We start from the raw sequence: 16139 nt of genomic DNA on the forward strand, positions 1-16139 counted from the left end.
AGTAATGTTGGTTATACATCAGAATAACACATAGGCTACAATTTAAAATAATTTTGTGTAATTTGGTCATAATATAACGATACATATCAAGTACACACACACACATCATCACGCATTTATCCCCGAAGGGGTATGCAGAGGTGCAACCAAGGCACCCACTTTTCGCCGAGTGTGTTCCGTCCCAGGATGTGATAGGGGCGAGCCTATCGCCATATCGGGCACAAATTCCAGACTTCGGGCTAATATTGAGCAGAAAAACCCAAATATCACTTTGCCCGACCCGGGATTCGAACCCAGGACCTCAGAGCGCTGCCGTACCGCGCATGCAGTACAACTACGCCACCGAGGCAGTCTTTAGGCAGCGTTAGCATTTTTTTCCTACTTACATATCAAGTAAGTCGGAAAAAAATGCTAACGCTGCCTAAACCGTTGGAGTTAAACAAAAATGATGTACCGTGGGATTGTTTGTCTTAAATTGGTTTAAATAAAAGTCCGCGACAGCATTATCTACCATTTATGTGAAAGCGAACTGAAAATAGTGAACTATAAATAAAATTAAATCGGAAACTTTTTTAGCGGGACTTTTCCCCCGGAAAACCCTTTCACGTGGGCAAAGCCGCGAGCAAAAGCCGGTATTACATAAATATTATTTCTGTGGGCAGATCATAAACAAAAAACAAAGGTATAAAAACTTCTGAAAACATAGATGATACTTATAACACTCCCACTTACGCCTTTATCTTCGAAGGGGTAGGCAGAGACGCAACTGGTTTACCTACTTCCCGTTCTGTATATTCCGTCCCATGATGTGATAGAAGCAATGATTAAAGAGTATAGAGGATGGGTAATATGGTCACGTGACATGCGGCACATTTAATGCATAAAATGGCGTCGACTCCGCCCCTTACAATGGTGATATGCTAGTACCGAAAATTTTGTATCGACATCGAAGAATTAAAAGAGAGACAAACAAGCCCAAAAAAGATCAAATACGAAAAGGGTTAGGTTCTACCATAATATAAATATAACAAACCATAATATAAACAAACAAACTGAAACTGATTTATAAGTAACAATTGTTAAACAAAGCAGTACCTGTTGTGACAAACATCCAGTTGTGTTTGATCTATATTGGTATGTTGCACTATTCCTTGCTAAAAATTTAAGTTACAGATTAACATATTTACTTAATACATGATAAATGGAATAACATAGCGTAGTCAGCAATTATTTGGTTGGTTTTATTTTATTTTATTATTATGCTCTTTGATCGAGAAACATAACTATGTTTCAGCAAACTAAAATCAATGAGCGTAAAGATGGTGGTTAAGATAATCAATTATAATAATTATTTGCAATAACAACAATATGATTACGTATCTATTTCCGTGCATGCAAAGGTTGCTCGAAACATAAGACCGCCAATTGTAAAAATATATCTTACATTTCATCATTATGTTGTTTCTTTTATGTTTATCTATTCTTTTGTGTAACAATTCTAATTTTATTCATAACAATATATTAAAGTAATATTACTATTAGGTGAAGTATAATAATCATTACTATTTTACTTATCGGGAATATTGTTGGAAAACAGTTATCTTTACTCGCGTTAATTAAACGTGTGATTTAAGCATATCTTCTCAAAATGTAAAGAACGAATATATGTATTTGGTGTAGGATTCCAATCACGTCGCTCAATATTCTCAATTCATTTTGCCTTGGTTTTAAAATTTTTAGGTAATCTAAAAAAATATTCTAATTTCACTTAGTTTGTCGTTCTGGATAATACAATATTGATGTGTGCTCTAACATTCTTTCAAAGACAAAAACCGTAACTGATAAACGGGCGTCTGTTAAAATATCGATATCAATAATTTCTAAACAAATCCACCCATCCCTAAGCTCGTGTGTAAACAAACATAATGATTTTAATGTGTATAAATCACGCCTAAAAGGGTCCAAAGCTTAACAAACCAGATCCACATATCATTTTAATTGATAAAAAAAACAGTTACTAACCTATGAAAAGATATTTCGGGGTCTTTCTTGCGTGAATTCGATTTGCATCCTTTCACACAACACTGAGTCATTTTCGAAACTTAACAAACACACTAATAAACACACTGAACAATTGAGAATATGATTATATTACTTTAAATTCAATATTTATGAAGATTTGTTTACATCGTCTGACACTACATGTACTTGCTGACTGGCCTGCAATAAATGGCGTTTCTGCCGCAAGGCGGTCCCAGTGTGTTGAAGTAAACGAAATAGTCCCATATGCGAAGAAAGCAATTATTTTTGTCTTTTTGTTGCGTTCCAAATAAGCTTTGAGTAAAAGAGATAGACATATATATTGACAATTCTGCGTCGATTTCCTAACATAAATATAACTTATTCATATAGCTAACTTTTGAGGCCTGTCCTCTTTATATTTAGTCATTGGATAGGAGGCAAGCTTGTCGCCATATCGGGCACAAATTCCTGACTCTGTATTAATGCTGAGTAAAAAATCCAATATCACTCTTTAGCCGACCCGGGGATCGAACCACCATCCAACTTCGCCACGAACACAATCATTAATCAAATATCCATATCGTAGTTACATGTCAAAGCAGATGTTTTGACATCATTTTTAATATTTTTATATGCATTGTTATTTTTAATGGACATGTATAAAAATTATAAAAGTTAAATTTAATATTTTTTTACAATTTCTATAGATTTCTCCCAAGCCGAGGCCCCGGGCTCTTCAATTAAAAATCCCTTTAAAATTCCTATGGAGGTTGCCATAATATATTCTTATCATACTTCTTACTTTTACTTATTAATATTATTTATTATTTGTATACTATTATATATAGCTGAAGATTTTGTTTATTAGTTTGAACGCGCCAATTTTACTAGTTCGAATTGAAAAAACTTTTATTAAAAGAATTTTCGATAAATGGGCTACCTAAAATTAAATGTTCGATAGCCCTTTATCGAGGAAGACTATGAACTATATAACATTACGCTATGACCAATAGAGGCGAAGCGGCGAAAATTTATTACTTTTAAGAGTTTCCGTTGCGTGCGCTGTGTCAACAGTTGCAACAAATATGTATTAATTCTCTTAAAAAAAATCAAAAAAATATATTATACAACAAAGTCCCCCGCCGCATCTGTGTGCCTGTTAGAAAGCGATAAACTCATAATTACCCAACGGATTTTTATGAAATTTGGTAGCGACATAGTTTGCAACCTCGGGAGGACATGACTAATTTCTATTCCGGGAAAAAAATATAGAAAATTTATCCTGGAAAACCCTCACACGGGCGAAACCGCGAGCCAAAAGCTAAGCGAGGTAAATCTAAAGTGTGAAGTGGGCAGATCTCCGGCAGTACTGATAACGGCCACATGCAGATATAAATTTGTATTTAAGCGATGTATAACAGTTATTTTTGCATCAACATGAAGCTCGTGCTTGTGTTGAGGTGAGTACGAGGGTCAGAGTCCAGAGACTCGTTCGTGTGGTTTTGGTGTTAAATATAAGGAGTCTGTAATGTAGTTGTGGTACGTTGTTTGTGTTTTCAAGTTGACATTTTAATGTTTTTTTTTAGTGTTTCACTATTGTGTTTCATAAGAGTCACTGTGAGAGTGTGGTGGTTTGTATGGCGATGGCCGGCTAGGAGTCGCCCTCGCTATTACATTTCAATGTTTATCGATATAGTTTTAACAGGAACAATATTATGATAAGCTAAATCGGACCGTAAGAATGGTAGGAAGGTACATAGCGATCGATTTAGTGTCAATAAACGTAACACTCGAGTACGTACGAGTCGTATTTTATCATCCCAGAGTCATGAGAGTGACCCAATAAACCGATAAATAAATAAAAAAAAGCTCGATGTTTTCGTTATCTATCTCAAAATATAAATTAATTTTTATTTTCTCTGTTTGTTTTTTTTGGGAACGGCAAGTGGAGTGGTGTCCCATGGAATGTTGACTGACGAGAGATGATTGGCCCTTAACAGTCGGCACAATTATGCCGGCCTTTTGGAACCTGATATACACAAGCTGATCTCGGAACGCGACATAAGTACTTACTTTTTAGAATACACTCCGAGCTATATGCTTTATCTCTCTTTACTTTTATTGTGTTTTGACTGTACAATGTACAGTCAAAACTGGTGAGGATCTCATCAGACCAGCATTGCTCTGTATCGACGAGGCCTTCTCCCATCTACTTTGCCGGTCCTGAACCGTTTCACGAGGGTGTCACCGTTTTTTCTTTCTTGAATAATATTGATAAAATATTATAATTCTTGCAGTTTAGTGGCGGTATGCTGCCATGCAGCAACAGAGAAGCAGGCGAGGAAGTTTCCAGATGACTTCGTCTTCGGCTGCGCTACTGCTGCTTACCAGATAGAAGGAGCTTGGAATGAAGATGGTAACGACATCAAAAGTTTATTAATCTACTAGCTTCCGCCCGCAGCTTCGCCCGCGTGGATTTCGGGTTTCAAAAATGGAGAAGGTGCTCAATTTGTCGGGATGTTTTTTTAATTTATGGTGGTATGCAGGTGGTCCGATTGTCCGGTCAGGGTCTGATGATGGGATCCTGGTGAAATCGAAGGAACTTTTAACCATTAAGGTTGCACACGAAATTACGGAAGCTTAAAAAATGGAGTAACTTCTCCCGTTTTCCCAACATTTTCCATCACTGCTATGCTCCTATTAATTGTAGCGTGATGAAAAGTATACTATAACCAGCTCAGGAGTATGAAAAATAATTGTACCAAGTTAAGTTAAAATCCGTCGAGTAGTTTTTGTTTCTATAACGGTTATACAGACAGACAGACAAAAATTTTACTAATTGCATTTTTGGCAAATCAGTATCGATCCCTAATCACCCCCAGTTATTTTGGAAATATATTTCATGTACAGAATTGACCTCTCTACAGATTTATTATAAGTATAGATATGCAAAAGTAGCTCAAAAATTGTCCATAACGAAAACATGCATTTTAAAGTAAAACAAAAGAAATAATATCGTGAATCCAACTAAATAACTAATGATATATTAAATTATGTGACTGTTCAATTTAGTCGGGTCCGCGATATCACTTTTGTTGAGTTTCAGAACGCGACATTACATTATTATATTCTGTGCTCCAACGCACACTGCTTTGATGTTAGGAACACACCTACATTGCTTAGACAACAGTGAACTTTATACAATAGCAATAAAGCTCAAATTGACTCTACGTATTAGTTAGAAAACGTTTGTATGGGAAATAGAAAAATGCTGTTTTGAGGATTTTCCCGGCAATTATTCGAATTTTTCTCACCTTTTAAACCTTCCCTAGACCTCCACGAATAATTCAAGACCAAGATAAGATAAATCCATTCAGCCGTTCTCGAGTTTTGGCGAGACTAACGAACAGCAATTCATTTTTATATATATAGATTTAGTATTAGGCATTAGAAGGGAACATGCTAAGTGACAAGTTTTCCTGACGTTACCAGGGTAACATAAAAATTAGAGGCATCGCGGGCTTAGGTAAAAACTTTGTTAAGCGGTATGAGAGACATAGCACTTGGCTAGATAGAAAGTAAACAAAAAATGAAGGTGGTTCCACGGATTTCCCTGATTTTTCAATTCATTACAGGTAAAGGCGAAAATGTCTGGGATTACTTGACGCACACCAACCCGACAATAATTACAGACCAGAGCAACGGTGACGTCGCCGCCGACTCGTACCACCACGTGGAACGCGACGTGGAGATGATGCGCGAGCTGGGGCTGGACGCGTACCGCTTCTCTCTCTCCTGGTCCAGGATCCTCCCCACGGGCTTCGCCAATGAAGTGAACCAAGCCGGCATCAACTACTACAACAACCTTATTAACGAAATGCTCAAATACAACATTCAACCCTTGGTGACAATGTACCACTGGGACCTACCGCAGAGACTGCAAGAGTTGGGTGGATTCGCGAACCCACTTATCATCAACTGGTTTGAGGACTACGCGAGGGTGGTGTTCGAGAACTTCGGCGACAGAGTCAAGTTTTGGATCACATTCAACGAGCCTCGAGAGATCTGCTACGAAGGTTACGGTTCCGATACCAAGGCGCCAATACTCAACGCCACTGGTGTCGGTACTTATCTCTGCGCTAAAAATCTCCTCATTGCTCATGCTAAGGCATACTACCTCTATAACAAAGAGTTCAAAGCGAGACAGGGCGGCGAGTGCGGCATCACCATCAGTGTCAACTGGTTCGGACCTCTCACCGACTCCGAAGAAGACGAGTTCGCTGCTGAACTCAGACGACAAGCTGAGGTTGGTGTTATTTCCGAATATTATCCAAAGTTTGTTACACAGGATCTAAATATTATATCTGCGAATAAATACAAAGACTATTATGGCTGTTTCTGATGAATTTATTTGCAATTTGATTATAATTAGGTAACAAAAACTAATCTATATTTTCAGTGGGGTATCTATGCGGAACCCATTTTCTCTGCCGAGGGCGGCTTCCCTAAAGAGATTGCAGCTCGTATTGCCGAAAAGAGCGCACAGCAAGACTATTCGCGGTCCCGATTGCCAGAATTCACTGACGAAGAGAAGGAACTTGTAAAAGGAGCATCAGACTTCTTCGGCGTCAACCACTACTCCGGGAGCCTGAACTCCGCCACGCAGTACATCGAGCAGCATCCCGTACCCTCGCTCTGGGACGACATTGGCATCGGCTCTTAGGTTCCTCCGGAGTGGAAGCCCTCAGCTTCATCATGGCTAGTGGTACGACTTATTAAAATTCCTCATTATATCAACAAAAATCTGTCCGGCAACTGATCTCTGTCCGGTCATGCCGGATTGCAATTTGATTATAATTGCCGGATTGCCGTCTCACCGGACTGTGAGGTACAGAGTATACCTGTGTATTGCGCACACACTCGTGCACTGTAATCTCTTTTAGGTACCTGGCTGATCTACGGGGAGATTTTTCCTCCGCGGTCGAAATTCGGCTAGGAGGGAGTCAATGTATAATTTATTTCATCATAGCAAACGCTATTAAAAAAGGCTTTCCCCTTTTAAGTCCACTATAACGTTCAACACGTTTCTAGAACTTGACGATATAATTCCAAATTCGTACTGTGACCAATAATGATCGACATTTCGTCTCCAGCTATCTCCCAACAGCGTCTACAACGCCCTCACGCATCTGGCCAAAAAGTACAACAACCCAGTGTTCTACATCACCGAGAACGGCTGGTCCGACAACCCGACTGATAGCCTGCAGGATGACGACCGTATCGCCTACTATCGCGCCACGCTCGAGAGCGTGTTGGACACTCTGGATGCAGGAGTTAATCTCAAAGGGTACATGACCTGGAGTCTCATGGACAACTTCGAGTGGAATCAAGGATATACGTTAGTATATTTTTATTTGGGTACGGCAAAATGCCTTCATTATGCAGGATGATACATAGAATGGTGACCAGATAGAGCATCAACGAAAGATGACTATGTCTCGTTAGTCGACATTATTATGCCGGCCTGTTTAAAACGGGATAAATACAAGTTAATCCCGGAACGCGATATTTACGTCGGCAATTTAGGCGAGTTTTATACTTTGTGTCGGAAATCGTTTTCCGACCGCATACAAATCTATACTTCTATATACTATTACTAGCTTTTGCCCGCGGCTCCGCCCGCGTTATAAAGTATTTCAGGCTAAAGTTTTCCGTTATAAAAGTAGTAGTTTCCCGGGAGCCTATGTTCTTCCCAGGGTTCAAAACTAATAATTTTCTCCGTTTTTGCAACATGTTTCATAACTGCTCCGCTCCTATTGGTCATAGCGTGATGATATATAGCCTATAGCACTCCAGGAACAAAGGGCTATCCAACACAAAAAGATTTTTTCAGTTTGGACCGGTAGTTCCTGAGATTAGCCATTACTGCTCCGCTCTTATTGAGTATAGCGTGATGATATATAGCCTATAGTACTCCAGGAATAAAGGGCTATCCAACGCAAAAATAATTTTTCAGTTTGGACCGGTAGTTCCTGAGATTAGCCATTACTGCTCCGCTCCTATTGGGTATAGCGTGATGATATATAGCCTATAGCACTCCACGAACAAAGAGCTATCCAACGCAAAAATAATTTTTCAGTTTGGACCGGTATTTCCTGAGATGAGCCATTACCTCCGCTCCTATTGGGTATAGCGTGATGATATATAGCCTATAGCACTCCACGAACAAAGGGCTATCCAACGCAAAAGAATTTTTTCGAGTTTGGACCGGTATTTCTAAGATGAGCCATTACTGCTCCACTCCTATTAGGTTGAGCGTGATTATATAGCCTATAGCACTCCACGAACCAAGGGCTATCCAACGCAAAAAGAATTTTTCGATTTGGACCGGTAGTTCCTGAGATTAGCGCGTTCAAACAAACAAACAAACAAACAAACAAACAAACAAACAAACAAACAAACAAACTCTTCAGCTTTATATAATAGTATAGAAGTATAGATATAAAGCTGAAGAGTTTGTTTGTTTGTTTGTTTGAACGCGCTAATCTCAGGAACTACCGGTTCAAACCGAAAAATTCTTTTTGCGTTGGATAGCCCTTTGTTCGTGGAGTGCTATAGGCTATATATCATCACGCTATACCCAATAGGAGCGGAGCAGTTATGGCTAATCTCAGGAAATACCGGTCCAAACTGAAAAATTCTTTTTGTGTTGGATAGCCCTTTGTTCGTGGAGTGCTATAGGTTATATATATCATCACGCTATACCCAATAGGAGCGGAGCAGTAATGGCTAATCTCCGGAACTACCGGTCCAAACTGAAAAATTCTTTTTGCGTTGGATAGCCCTTTGTTCGTGGAGTGCTATAGGCTATATATCATCACGCTATACCTAATAGGAGCGGAGCAGTAATGGCTAATCTCAGGAACTACCGGTACAAACTGAAAAATTCTTTTTGCGTTGGATAGCCCTTTGTTCGTGGAGTGCTATAGGCTATATATCATCACGCTATATTCAATAGGAGCGGAGCAGTAATGGCTAATCTCAGGAACTACCGATTCGAACTGAAAAATTCTTTTTGGGTTGAATAGTCCTTTGTTTATGGAGTGCTCAAAGTCATATATCATCACGGTATGACCAATAGGAGCGGAGCAGTAATGGCTAATCTCAGGAACAACCGGTTTCAACTGAAAAATTCGTTTTGTGTTGGATAGCCCTTTATTTGTGGACCGCTATAAGCTATATATCATCACGCTATGACCAATAGGAGCGGAGCAGTAATGAAACATGTTGCAAAAACGGGGAAAATTATAAGTTTTGAGAGCTTCCGTTGCCTGCGCTGCGGGTTAAAGTTAAAGTTATGCAATAATGATGTATGACGGGATTGTTCCACTTTAAAAGTTCTAAAAAATATATTATAAAACAAAGTCCCCCGCTGCATCTGTCTGTCTGAACGTGTTAAACTCAAAACTACCCAACGTATTAAGATGAAATTTGGTATGGAGACAGTTTGAGACCCTGGGAAGAACATAGGCTCCCGGTAAACTACTACATTTATAACGGAAAACTTTAGCCTGAAAACTTTATAACGCGGGCGGAGCCGCGGGCAAAGCTAGTATCCTATAATTAGCAACAATAACAGTTTACTTTCTCCTCTTTACCATGGTATCCATTTTTTATTTGTAGGGAACGTTTCGGCCTGTACGAGGTAGACTTCAACAGTCCAGAGCGCACGCGCACCCCTCGCAAGTCCGCCTTCGTTTACAAGGAGATCTTGAGGACCCGCACCATAGACCATAGCTACAATCCTCCATCTCTAGTGATGACCATAGACGAGGGACACTGATTATAAAAATAGAATTTTAAATTAAAGAATAACGAACTCAGGACAAATGTAAATCAATACACTATCGTTATGAATTAGAAATATTGTGTTTTATTTTAATTCCAGTCAATTAGGGTCAGTAGGTCTTATGCCGTCAGGGCGAAACCATCTTTTCGTACTAACGGACGTTCCATTCGCTGGATAGCTTTGATACCCGTATAATAGAGTCGAAAATCCCCTATACTGACGTGCTAAACGCAAAAGCGGTATATCAGGGAAACCTTATTTCGAGATAATCGAAGTTTTGCAAATATAGTTTTATAGTTTTGTATGTAAGAGATACTCTGTTTAGGTTTTTTTATCAAGTTCTAATCAAAATACCATTATTTAGGTAAAGTCATTGGATAGGTATAGCAATACTATCTAATGAATCAATTCAATTTAATTAAGCTAGCGGACGACATAAAATTCAAGATTTAGATTTTTTTGAAATACCGCTTTTGAGCTTAGCACGGCAGTATTTACCTATACGGTTAAAGGTTTCCATTGATTAGAACGTTGATAATTGCAAGAAGACGAATTCGCTTCCGTAGACGGAATAAGGCCCTTTAATCTATAAAATAAATTAAATAATTAAATTAGCGGCATGTTGTTTACATTTACTTGTTACTCTACTGAATTATGCATTACACACTATCTTAGTATTGAGGATTAAAGGCAATATCTCCTATTATAAGAGTGATAAAAGGCCATTATCACTCGCAACGGTAAATGCATTGTATCTTATCTTTAGCATACATGAGAGGGTTAAATAATATGTGTCAATATAACTCTATATCAATTCTATTATATAAAGCTGAAGAGTTTGTTTCAACGCGCTAATCTCAGAAACTAAGTACTGGGTCGAAATGAAAAATTGTTTTATTGTTGAATAGATCATTTTTTATCGAGGAAGGCTATAAGGCTATACAACATCACGCTAAGACTAATAGGATCGGAGCGTTCATGAAAAATGATGCAAAAATTTATAAAATTTATTCCATTTGAGAGCTTTCGTTGCGTGCGCTGCAAAAACGGTTAAAATTGCACAACAATCATGTATGACGGAATTATTCCTATAAAAATATCTAAAAAATATATAAAGCGATAAACTCAAAAGCTACCCAACGGATTTATATGAAATTTGATTTGGAGATAGTTTGATTCCCTAGGATAAGACATAGACTACTTTCTATCCTAGGAATTTTATCCCGAAAAACTGTATCAGGCGGGCAAGACGCGAGCAAAGGCTAGTCAACTTATATGAAGTAAGTAACATTTAAACCCATGGAAAATTAGCTTGGGTATACACTTTAGATCGCTTGAAATCAAATTTCTAGTAAGTAAAGGTACTTCTCGACCGTTATTTACAATATTGAGCCACCCGATTTTATTTCTACGATATTGCAGCGTAATGATGCAAAAACGAATGAACAAAGCGACCCCACTGCACCTGATGGTAAGTGGAGTGTCCAATGGAATGTCGACTGACGAAAGATGATTACCCATGTCATGATTATGTCGATCGGCAGTCGATATAATCATACTGGATGTGCGTAGACGGAGATATGTTGAATCATTGTTTTAAAAAATATGAATTATAGAGAAATTACAACGGGTGTCATAATTCTATTATATTTACAAGATCCTCTCTATCATTCCATTTGATTAATTTCGTTTTGGGATAAACAAAATCGTTTTTCCTGAGTCTCGCCGAGCTTAACCGCTTTGTGTCATAAATTGTGTGCCACTGCTGATTCTGACGTAGGTGCAGAAGAACTCTTTGTTTAGCACAGAGGCAATTCAATTTAATATTGACTAAATTTTATCCCGAAAATATGTCCCAATGAAACCTTAGCTCCAGAACTTTTATGCAGGCAGGGCCGCAACCCTTACTACTACTTACTCGCAAGTAACATCCAATACTTACTTAGTAAATTTAAAGTAACATTATAAAAGAGACTGACGTAGCCTTGCAGTTAGGTACACTTAAGAGTCACTTAAATTTGTAATCATTTCATCTAGATGCGATAAGGATGGTGCAGTTTTGCGTATTCGTCACGCCAAAAACTTACCTCATTCTTATCGTCAGCGGAAAGATGTGTTGCTGTAACCGCCACGAACGAATTATGTAAGAGAGCCAAAAAACGAATTCACAGGAAGAGTCATAACTTTTTGTGCGTGTATGCTGCTCCAGTGCAGTTTAAAGTAATTTTCTCAAAATAGCCTTGTTCATCTGAAAGATTTCGTATGGGGCATGCTATCAAAGTTTAAAAGATAGTATATGGCGCTAATGAAAAATCGTGTCATTTCATCTTACTTTAACATGTTTTGAAAAAAATATTGATACTTATAATGTAACTATAACAAATACAGTCTATAAATTAGTCAATTTAATATTTATGCCACGATTTATTTATATTTTGTGACTTATCACACAGTTTTCAAGGCAGTCACGTATGTTGTTTTAGATTTATTGTAGGACGTATATAATAAAAAATCCATCTTGTTTATAGCTCAATTTTTTCATTTTTACGGTTACATTAATTCTTATTTCAACTGACGATATACAATTTGACAACATAAATACACTTTCGAAGTGATAATGTTAAAATCTTGAGAAAAAGATAAGAATCTCATAAAATGGGCGTGCTTGGTAATGTAAAAACATTCAATTGTTAAATGCTTCCTATGAGGGACATACCATAACATTAGATTGTACATAGTGTTATGAAACTCCTAGAAAAGCCGGGCCTGTCTAGAAGCACATTGCATCTCTTTGGAATTTGGACTGCAGTCTATTTAGCAGTGAAGAAAAGCAACTTTGCAGCATAATGTTGATTTGGACAAGGTAAGTTTGTATGTTTTAGTATATGAAGCATTTTCTTCAGATGATCTTGAAGGCTCCAAAGTCTATAAAACGTCGGGAGAAAGACATGATATCGCCATTTTTATATAAAACCACGAAAAAGTTCGAAAAATTGTTTTATTTCTATATTTCTATTTTATATTCTAGTTTTATGGCAGTCAGCTGCCTCGTCGTCACTAAGGCGCATGAGAGGCACTTCCCAGAAGACTTCCTGTTCGGGTGTTCTACAGCCGCCTACCAGATTGAAGGAGGCTGGAACGAAGATGGTAAGATAGAACTTCACTAAGATTTCAAATAAGATTATTGTGCTATTACTGTGAATGACGCTTGTGCTAGTTGCATATCGAATCGAATGTTATCTTTCTCTGTATCACTCAAGATACAGACTTATTCTATAAAGTATTTTCCAGGAAAAGGTGAAAATATCTGGGATTACATGACGCATACCAATCCAACTGTGATCAAAGATCAGAGTAATGGTGATGTCTCTGCTGATTCGTACCACAATTACAAACGTGATGTGGAGATGATGCGCGAGCTGGGACTGGACGCATACCGCTTCTCTCTCTCCTGGTCCAGGATCCTCCCCACGGGCTTCGCCAATGAAATGAACCAAGCCGGCATCAACTACTACAATAACCTCATTAACGAAATGATCAAATACAACATCACACCTGTGGTGGCATTATATCACTGGGATCTGCCTCAAAAACTACAAGAATTAGGCGGATTTGCCAACCCTCTGATAACTGACTGGTTTGAGGACTACGCAAGGGTTGTGTACAAAAACTTTGGCGATAGAGTGAAGTTCTGGCTAACATTTAACGAGCCTCGTGAGATCTGCTACCAAGGTTATGGTACCACTTTAAAAGCGCCTATACTTAACGCCACTGCTGTAGGTACATACATCTGCGCCAAAAACCTTGTCATTGCTCATGCTAAGGCATACTACCTCTACAACAACGAGTTCAAAGCGAGTCAGGGCGGCGAGTGCGGCATCACCATCAGTGTCAACTGGTTCGGACCTCTCACCGACTCCGAAGAAGACGAGTTCGCTGCTGAACTCAGACGACAAGCTGAGGTTTGCTTTTAAGTAACCTTTAAACTCTAAACTAGGGTAAAATGGCGCAAATCCTATTTAAATTTATTATTTCCATTTAAATCGACTTGCATAATATTAGAATAGATCTAAATTCAAAACTTGTAATTCTGTAAACTAAATTTCCTTTCTTGACCACTGCTAGTAAAATAATCTTTATTTGTAGTGGGGGTTGTACGCAAACCCTATATTCTCCGAAGAAGGAGGCTTCCCGAAAGAACTGGTGGACAGAGTAGCAGCAAAAAGCGCCAGTCAAGGATATTCCAAGTCCCGATTGCCCGTCTTTACTGAAGATGAGAAGACTTTTGTAAAAGGATCAGCTGATTTTTTCGGCGTAAACCACTACACCGGTGTTTTGATAAGTGCTTCAGATGAGTATAAGACAACAATTTATCCGGTGCCGTCGATATACGACGATATTGATGTTGGCGTGTACGTGTCTCCGGATTGGCCGGTTGCAGCGTCTTCTTGGCTCAGAGTAAGCAACTAATACTCATTAATGATATATCTTCTTTGTAAATTTTTAGGGTGTGCGAAGTCTGCCAATCCGCACTAGTCCAGCGTAGTGGACTAAGGACTAATCCCTCTCAGTAGTAGAGGAGGCCCATGCCCAGCAGTAGGACAGTATATATTACAGGGCTGGTATTATTATTATCATTATATTATCGCAAGGTTGAATTAAAATAAACTGCTCAACTTCTGCATAGACGAAACAGACTTAATAACTTACATCTACTTGCATGTCTGTCGTTTAATATACGATCACTGGCTCGGTGGCGTAGTTTCAATGCGTATGCGGGACATGTACTACTACCACCCTGAGGTCCTGGACTCGAATCCCGGGTCAGGCTAGAAAATTATTTAAACTGGATTTTTTCATCTTAAAAAGGATTTATTTATTCGTACAATCACTACGTTCACGAGTCCTTTAGTGTCCATACACCAAAGGAATCGGGAACTTTCACCAACTTTATGGAACAATGTGAATTAAAGTGACATTCAGATAACCTTGTCAAAACGTTGCAAACAAACTACAACCATCTTGTTATAGATACCAAGCCATACTCTAACCGAAACCTTCCTTCGTATAATTTCAGCTTACGCCAAACAGCATATACAACGCCCTCACTCACCTAAATTCAAAATATAAGGATCTAACCATATACATCATGGAGAATGGCTGGTCGGAATCACCTGGCAGTGGACTGATTGATGACCGTAGAATCGCATATTACAGAGCGGCGTTAGAGAGCGTTCTAGATACTTTAGAAGCCGGTGTTAATCTCAAGGGATATTTTACTTGGAGTCTAATGGACAATTTTGAATGGATGGAGGGATATACGTGAGTTGATTTGTTTTGGAACGTGCGTGCTCGCATGCGTATGGTTTGGGGTAGTTAGTTCGTAGGTTGGTTGCTGGCTATTCTTCCTGATAATTAGCAATAAAATTTGCTGGGTAATTTAAATAAAATTGCACCGAAAAATATATTTCTTATGTTATATTGACTTTAAATCTAATGTTTCGGGATGACGAACGCGGGAAACTATGTCATATACTTATATTTATAGTCATTTGTATTTTAAAATTCTAGGTAACATCAATTGAATCTATATCGCCTTCGAAAATCAAATTGTAAATAACAGGATCATCAGAAAAGTTTTGTTCATGACAAATCATCCGTTTAATCATTCAGGATTTCTATTTCAAATAAGTGTTTTATTAGTATATTTCTTTATTTCAGGGAATGCTATGGTCTTTACGAAGTGGATTTTAACGACCCTGCTCGCAAGCGAACTGCGCGCAAGTCTGCATTCGTGTACAAAAACATTATTGAAACCCGTGTTATCGATCATAACTACGAACCTGACTCTTTGTCTATGACCATTACTGATGGAAATTAATAAAAAGAATTGATTTTATGGATTTTATTTAAAAAAAAAATTATAAAAATGTGTCTGTTTATTTTAGCGCCATCTCTATTTGAGATATTTTCAACTTGACTTTTCGAAATTCGAATCTTCAGTACAGTTTAGTTCACACAGGGAGGTTCGTGTACTGAAAATAATTGCACTGATGGATGTAGATTCTTAAAATAATGTAACATCATCAACCTGCTTTTACGATTAGTAACAAAGAAATTTTCGTAATCTTAATATTGATAATATGTTATTGTTTTCGAAAGCGACCGTTTTAAAAACTTTTAGCAATAACAAAAGAACAGATATTGCTATTTTATCTTGTTGCTTGTTCGTAAAAATGATTGAATGTTTGTTAGAATTCAACGCACA

At 38.1% G+C, this 16139-nt stretch overlaps 1 protein-coding gene across 1 annotated transcript; it reads left to right on the forward strand.

The window, feature by feature from the left end:
* The first annotated feature begins 3387 nt into the window (after positions 1-3387).
* Positions 3388-15792, forward strand: LOC115455272 (lactase-phlorizin hydrolase). The gene is given in 12 exon segments (XM_037439899.1): positions 3388-3482; positions 4320-4438; positions 5658-6328; positions 6482-6787; positions 7176-7420; positions 9706-9862; positions 12646-12734; positions 12900-13018; positions 13163-13833; positions 14018-14329; positions 14949-15193; positions 15593-15792. Coding segments are annotated over 12 exon segments (3144 nt in total). The 5' UTR covers positions 3388-3432; the 3' UTR covers positions 15753-15792.
* The last annotated feature ends 347 nt before the right edge of the window (positions 15793-16139 follow it).

Source organism: Manduca sexta, chromosome 18 (genome assembly GCF_014839805.1).
Source record: "Manduca sexta isolate Smith_Timp_Sample1 chromosome 18, JHU_Msex_v1.0, whole genome shotgun sequence".
NCBI lineage: Eukaryota > Metazoa > Arthropoda > Insecta > Lepidoptera > Sphingidae > Manduca > Manduca sexta.